General features: G+C 32.6%; 1 protein-coding gene across 1 annotated transcript in view; it reads right to left on the bottom strand.

The window, feature by feature from the left end:
• LOC105035573 (membrane steroid-binding protein 1) overlaps positions 1 to 3564 on the bottom strand; it is a 48356-nt gene extending 44792 nt beyond the window's left edge. Inside the window, exon 1 of the mRNA XM_010911175.3 lies at positions 3200 to 3564. Coding sequence (XP_010909477.1) covers positions 3200 to 3516 — 317 coding nt within the window. The 5' untranslated portion in view covers positions 3517 to 3564. The remainder of the gene's footprint in view (positions 1 to 3199) is intronic.
• Between the last annotated feature and the right edge of the window lie 4674 nt (positions 3565 to 8238).

Raw genomic sequence — 8238 nt, 5'->3', positions numbered from 1 at the left:
TTGCATAGAAACTTCTTTGCAAGATGTGCTTCACCCTTAATCTTGCAAGTTCAGAACTAAGTAAACCAAAGAAAGCATTCATCATGCAGACAACCCAAAATAAATAAATAAATAAGCATAACTCATATCAAATCAGATATAAAAATTGTGTGTGTACACTTGAATAGAAACTTCTTTGCAAGATGTGCTTCACCCTTAATCTTGCAAGTTCAGAACTAAGTAAACCAAAGAAAGCATTCATCATGCAGACAACCCAAAATAAATAAATAAATAAGCACAACTCATATCAAATCAGATATAAAAATTGCGTGCGTGCGTGCGCGCGCGCATGCGTGAATAGAAACTTCTTTGCAAGATGTGCTTCACCCTTAATCTTGCAAGTTCAGAACTAAGTAAACCAAAGAAAGCATTCATCATGCAGACAACCCAAAATAAATAAATAAATAAGCACAACTCATATCAAATCAGATATAAAAATTATGTAAGACTAAAAGGCATAAATACATTAACAGAAATATGATGATCCATAGGTCCTGCAACAATTATGTTGGCATAAACTATAATAGCCGAAAAGAACAAGTGGAAAGTCAAAGGCCATAAATTACACCAGAGAGAAAATAAAGAAGGACAAAAGAAATAACATCAAGATGTAAATAAAACTAACAAACATAAAATTTAAAAAAAAAAAAAAACAGTTCTAATAGTCATAGACCAGATGGAGGGGTGAAGGGGAGAAAATGAAGACTAAATCCTATAGCAAATGAATAGGATCATATTTTGCAAAATACTCTAAGAACTAAGGTAGATAAATATAAATGAATAGGCAATAACGTATTTAAGTAAACCACATAAATCACTAAAACACCAAGTCGTGCAACAAATAAGAACTTAAATTTGGAAAAGTGAGTGAAATGATGACCAAAAAAGAGTATACAGATGCATTTGCACTCTTCCTTTCTTTTGGGAAACTGCTAATAATGTATCATCATGATCAAGCTTTTGTATTAACACTCAAATCATTGAGAACAGAAAAAGATGAACGTTCTTGTGGCTGAAAAACACATGTGGACTCACTAATAACTAAAACAGAAATGGAAAAAGGGGAAAAAATTTGTAAAACCACACTAAAGGATACTAACTGGCTCCATATAGTTTAGCTTTCTATGCTTAAAAAAGGGTAACTTAATGCATGAGGCTCCCACCATTTTGGGCTCTAGGGAGGCTTAGATGTATGCAAGCAACCTTAAACCCACATCCCCATTGCAACCAAGTCATAATGGGGCAACCTTACCATTTCACTAAGGCTCAACCCCAATTTAGCTAGCTATGGCTGTTAAACAAAAAACTAAAAGAAACAAAATCAAATAATCTAAGGTAAAATGGAGCAGTAAATGTAACAGAATTGGGAGACCAAAGAGACAGGTCAACACCATCAGCAGACATTCAACTTGGAAAAAGGATAAAAAACAGGTAAATGATACTGAAACAGTTGTTGTCCAATCATGTTTGAGTTTGCATAAAGCCATAGAGTTGATATGGACCCTAACTTAAACTAAGAAGTGCAATCTGGACTCCAGGTTCCATCTAAAGGAATGCAGTTAACTAAAACTATATAAACTTAAGGATATGAGACAAATTCCTTTGAAGCACATTGTAAACCAAGCTACTAAAAACAGAAGACATACTACATAGAAATCTTACACCATCTCCTAGCAAAGATAAAGTGGGCATAGAAGGTTTAGTATATCAATAACTTTGATGGATTCTGATTGTAATCAGCAAGATTATCCTGTCTAAAACCAGTTGGTGCAAACAGTCACAAGTTCAGCATCCAGGAATAATTCTGCTCAAGTTACACATTTGAAATTTGGAAAAAAAATAGGGAACTTCATCAAAAACTCAAAAAGACTTCAAAGAACTAAGAAACAGAAGTAGAATAAGAAAACTAAAAGGCCTTTTTTAAAATATTTTCCATTATTTACTCAAAATAGATATAGGAAAGGCAAAAATAACAAATGGTGGTAGCACCAAGCACCACAACCAACAAAAAAATAGTGTGTTAATAGATTGTAATACACAAAGATTTCTCAGTTGTGAATAGGTCATGAACAAATCATAGAATCCATGTAGAATTTGAAAATAATTGAATAACTCTGGAATTATTAGTAGTTTATGGCAAATAATTTGGAGAATTAGTCTCTCAAGAGAAAAATCAGGGACAAAAATAAATTCAAAAATATTTTGATAATATGGAGAATAATTTTACTGTGCACGCAAATCACAAAAGTCATCACTTGAGTAGTGTTATCAAGATAGAAGCAACTTGTCGAAATCTAATAGGTAATCAAGACAAAAACATCTCAAACAACAATTTTAGATACATCAAAGGCATTTATATACATTGCATAGATAATATTATCTATGTGGATCATATTTACTTTAAGGACCATTACATGGGAAATGCAAATACCCAAATTCAACTCCATATCAGGCCATCAGAAGTTCTTATATTCGAGATCTATAGCACATAATAAATGCCAGAAACCCATAGGCTTCACACAACACCAACCAGCAGTACTCATACAGTAATTCTCCGGAATCCACAGGATGGAACAGAAAAAAGAGACTCGACAAATTGAAATCACCAAGAAAAAAGCCATAGCTTAAACCATAAGAAGCAACACATGTAGAAAAACAAGCCGAAATACAGAAAAGCCGTTCAGAATAAAACATCTTATATATTCACCAAAATCCCTAAATACGTGCACAAAGACATCATAAAATGGGCAACCGAATGGGAACACATAAAAAACAAATCATCCAAGTACATAAAAGAAGCTCCAAGTAGCTCGAGGTAAACATATCAGATCCCATATCTCAAGACATGAAGGAACCGACAGCTATTCCATGCTATTATCTTCCCCATCCCATGAGATTGAAAAAAGGAAATATAACTTTACCGATCAAACCAAACCAAACCAAAACAAAGCCATATCTTCAACCACAGTACTAGAATCCTCATGAAGTACTCAAGCTAAAGGGCTGATAGAGATCAGGAACCTAAAAGTAACGGAAGAAAAACTGATTTTGACAGCAAAAAAGATTAAAACAAAAGGGGATCAGCATGGGACGATCAAACTATCAAATCTGATCAGAAACAAAAGAAGGACGATGAAGAGAGAGAGGGGTGGAGAGCGACCTGCTCTGGGTGACGTCGTAGATCTGGCCTTTGATGGCCATGAGGAGGGGCTTTTTAGAATCGGAGCCATCGTAGGCCTTGAGCTCCTCCTCGGTGATCTCGCCAAGCTGGACGGGGGTTGGGAGGGGCTCGACAGCCTCGAACTCAAGCTCGCGCTTCCACGGGGCGGGCGAAGGCTGGAAGAAGCCGGAGACCACGTAGTAGAAGGCGACGGCCAGGGCCAGCACGGTGAAGAAGGTCGCCGGCGAAAGTCCCGTGTAGGCCTCGATCGCGTGTTTCAAAGTCCCCCACAGCTCCGCCACCGCCACTTTCTCCATGGCTCTTGCTCCCTTTGTCTCGCCCTTCTTTTACGGGGATTGTTCAACTCTATTCTTTTATTCTCCTTTATATCCTAGAGTGATTGCAGACAAAATCGAGGGGGAGAGTCCAAAAGAGTCCTTTTCTTAATTAATATAAAAAAAAATTATTTATTTAAATAATTTAATTTTTAATTTATTTATTAGAATGATGTAAAATCGGAAAAATATCACAAAAATATTAAAAACATACCAAATAATATAATATTTTTAAAAATATAATATTATTTGATATTTTTTATTTTTTTCTTTCAAAAAAAATAATAATAAATAGAAAAAAATAAAAAATAAAAATTTATAAAAAAATAAAAATTTTAATTTTGATAAAAATAAAAACTATCATTTAAAATTAGTATCTTCATTTCAAATTATCTTTTTAAAAAATATTTAAAAAAAAATTAATGTAAAAAAATTAAAAATATCATTAAAAAAATTAAAAAAAATAAAAATTATAATTCTAAAATTATTTAAAAATTAATTTTTTAAAAAATATCTCAAAAAAATTTTAAAAAATAGCATAAAATAAAAAATACCATAAAATTAATTTTTTCAAATTAATTTTTTTAAAAAAATATCATTAAAGAAGAAAAAAAGAGGAAAAATTGAGAAAAAATAAAAATTATAATTTTGAATAAATTTTAAAAAATAAACATTTTAATTCTAATTCAAATAAAAAAGATAATTTTAAATTATTTTGTTCATTTAAAATTAATTTTTTTAAAAAATCTAAAAAAACTTTAAAAAATTAAAAAATAAAAAATATCATAAAAAAATAAAAAATTGAGAAAAAAATAAAAATAAAAAATTTTAAATTTTAAAAAATTAAAATTTTAATTTTAATTCAAATAAAAACCATCATTTTAAATTAGTTTTTTCGTTTCAAATTAATTTTTTAAAAAAAAAAATGTTTAAAAATAAAAAATTAAAAAAATAAAAGTGCGATAAAGAAGTCAAAAATTTAAAAAATAAGAAAAAAATAAAAATTATAATTTTAAATTTAAAAAAATAAAATTTTTAATTTTAATTAAAATAAAAGACATCATTTCAAATTACTTTCTCCATTTCAAATTAATTTTTTTAAAAAATATTTCAAATAATAAAAAAAATACCTCAAAAAAATTTTATAAAAAAGGAAAACAATGGTAAAAATGAGAAAAAATAAAAATTATAATTTTAAGTTATAAAAAAATTAAAATTTTAATTTGAATTCAAGAAAAATAAAAGAAAAAATGCCATACGAAAAGTTAAAAAAATATATATGAAAAAAATAAAAATTATAAATTTAAATTTAAAAAAATAAAAATTTTAAATTTAATAAAAATAAAAAATATCATTTCAAATTACTTTTTTCATTTCAAATTATTTTTTTAAAAAAAATCTGAAAAAAGAAAAAAATTGGTATAAAAAAAAAAAAATACCATAAAAAAGAAAAAAAGGAAAAGAATTGAATTGAAAAAAATAGAAATTATAATTCTAATTTAAAAATAAAAATTATAATTTTAAATTTAAAAAATTAAAAATTATAATTATAATTCAAATAAAAAATGATAAAAAAATAAAATTTTAATTATTACTTAAAAAAAATTTAACTTTAATTCAAATAAAAAATTATCATTTCAAATTACTATGCCTATTTTAAATTAATTTTATTTATTAAAAAATCACATAAAAATAAGTAAAGAAAAATTAAAAAAACCATAAAAAAAAAAATGGAGGAAAATGCCAAAGGGAATGGTGTTTTTGAAGCTTAAAATCCAAAAAAAAAAACTCCCCTCTCTCCTTCTTCTCCCTCTTCTCCGACGTTCTCCGATGTTTTCTCCTCTTCGGCGGCATGGCGGCGACCTCCAGACGGTGGTGAGCTCCCAGCGGCGGCCCTCCGACCCTCCCCTTCCCTTGGCCGGCCCCCTCCTCTCCCTCTTCCTTTCTCTCTCTCCCTCTTCCTCTCTCTCTCTCCCTCTTTTTCCTTGGCCGCCAGCGACAAAAGGCCGGCGGCGGGCCGGCGAGCCCTGACGGCGGCCCCGGTGGCGGCCCCCCGCGGTGGGCCCCGGCCCTCCCCTTCCCTTAGCCGGCCCCCTCCTCTCTGTCTTCCTCTCTCTCCTCCCTCTTTTTCCCCGTCAGCAGGTGGCGGCCCCATCAGCGGTCCGGCGGCTGCTCCCCGCGGCGGCTCGACAGTTGCTCCCTGTGGTGGCCCGACGGTGGGCCCCGACCGCCCTCCGGTGGCAGGCCCCGATGGCCCTCCAGCGGCGGGCCTGTGCGGCCCTGCAGCGCCCTTCTCTTTCGATCTACGGTGGTGGGCCCCGACGACGGGCCCCAGTGGCCCTTCGACGATGGGTTCGTGCGGCCCTGCGGTGCCCTTCTCTTTCGATCCGCGGCGGCAGCCCTCCGATGGTGGGCCCGTGCGACCCTGCGGCATCCTTCTATTTCAGTCTTTTTAATTTTTATTTTTATCTCATTATTTTTTATTTTTATCTCATTAGATTCAGATTTATTTTAAAATTCGATTCGATCATAATTTAAAAATTTTAAAATATATTGCATTTTATGAAAATGTAGACCTGTCAGTTGACTAATGTAGGATATTCTACGATATCCGTATAAAATATATATTTGATTATATATTTTTATGTGGATACCGTAAAATATATACATTGGTCAATTGATTGTCCAGTTTGGATAGTTTGGGAATTGCATTTAATTCTATAGGTAATTACATTATTCGAATGATATGCGGAGGGTTCGAGAGAAATTTCGGACAGTATTTTTTTTTTAGTTCTCCTCACACATTTTCAGTCGTGTGGGGAGAACTTAAGAGAAATGCTGCCGCAATTTTTTTCGATCCCTTTTACATATCATTTGATTAATGTAATTAATCTATAGAATTAATGCAATTCCCGAATGGAATAGGATCTATCTGTACCTATTTGTTGATGATATGATGCATTTATCATGTAAATCTTTTGAAATGATAAAATAATTAGTAATACTAAATATTTTGATTTTGATTTTGTCATAGGTTTCTGTCATGCCCCCGATCCGAGATTATGAATCGAGAGTCATGGCAACCGCCGCATACTTATAAAGAACTCTCTCCATAAGCATGCAAGGCATCTCATCACGATATCAATGCATCACAGTGGAATAAATTCAAATAATTATTATTCAATTTTAATTCAAGTAATTAAATCAAATGTCTTACATCCAATAAAATTTTTTTGCTAACAATAAAACAATAGATCTAAGTTCAATTGAAGTTGACAACGCTAAATCTCGTCTCTAAAAGCTCTGTCCCAATATTTCTTCCCACGCTCGAAATTAATTATCTGAATCTGAAAAATAGAAAGAAAGGTAATGAGCTAAACAGCCCAGTAAGTAACAAGTATCTCTACCAGATATTTCAGATATTATATAATTTTCAAGAATAATGCTGCAAATAAACATAAAAATATATTTCATGCTGATTTAATGCAAATCCAATAATTTCAAATATTCACATATAATATAATCATAAATCCGATTTGATTCAAAAATACTCGTAACTCAACAGCCTCGACTATGACCAACGTTTAACCCCCATTGGCGGGGTCCACAGAATACCAGTGCACAACCTCCACTGGCAGGATCCACAAACACCAGCGCACAACACCCACTGGCAGGGTCCACTGAGTACCAACGTATAATCCCCATTGGTGGGGCCCACTGAAACATAGTTAGGCTGAGAGCAAAAAGATCCGATCTGTATCAAAACACTTTGTACCATAATATATCATAATTTTTCACTGAACATGTGCATAAATCGACGTACCATAATATTTCAAAAGCACTTTTCTTTCAAAACATAATTTCATAAATCATGCATAATTTCAGAGAATAATTATTTATTTTCAGAATAAATATGGAATATCTCGAGAAGATGATTCATTACTTACCTTTCACGGAGCACTGAATGAATAGATCGACTAACTTCTAGGAGATTCTTCCGTGCCTATCATCCAAAATTATATTTTTAAATTAATTTTAATTCAAAATTAAATCTAAACAAATCCTAATTCAAAACCTCACTTAAAATCAGCTCTTCCCTAAACTCGATCAAAATCATCAGATGAAGCCTTCCACTACGCTAATCCTAGAGGAATAACTTTAGAGAGAGAAAAATCCATCAAGAGAGAGAAACAATCTAGAAAGAAAAAGTAGAGAGAGAAAGTCCAATTCCAGAGAGAGAAAGTCAAGGTTCAGACTGAAAGAAGAGAGAGAAGAGAGAGAAACTCTCTCTCATCATTTTTTTTATTTTATTTTATTTTTATTTATTTATTTATTTATTTATTTATTTGTTCATATATATATATAAATATATATATATATATTTATTTTTATTATTATTATTTTATTTTATTTTTTTTCTTTTGTTTTGTTTTCTTTTCTTTTTCTCTTTTTTTTTCTTCTTTTTCTTTTCTTTTCTTTTCTTCTTTTTCTTCTTTTCTTTTCTTTTTCTTTTCTTTTCTTTTTTTTTTCTTCTTCTTCTTCTCGGCTCTTCCCGCGCCGGAACAGGGGACCGGCGTCCCCTCCTTTTGCCGGGCCATTCAGGCCACGGCCGCCGCGGCGGAGGCCGGCGGCAGAGGGGGCCACTCCCCCGGTAACGGAGGAGTATGGCCGGCGGTCGATTACGATCGCCGACGTCGGAAAATC

This window comes from Elaeis guineensis, chromosome 11 (assembly GCF_000442705.2).
Source record: "Elaeis guineensis isolate ETL-2024a chromosome 11, EG11, whole genome shotgun sequence".
Lineage (NCBI taxonomy): Eukaryota > Viridiplantae > Streptophyta > Magnoliopsida > Arecales > Arecaceae > Elaeis > Elaeis guineensis.
The sequence above is the reverse complement of the archived record's forward strand: the minus strand, read 5'-3'. Positions and strand labels throughout refer to the sequence as shown.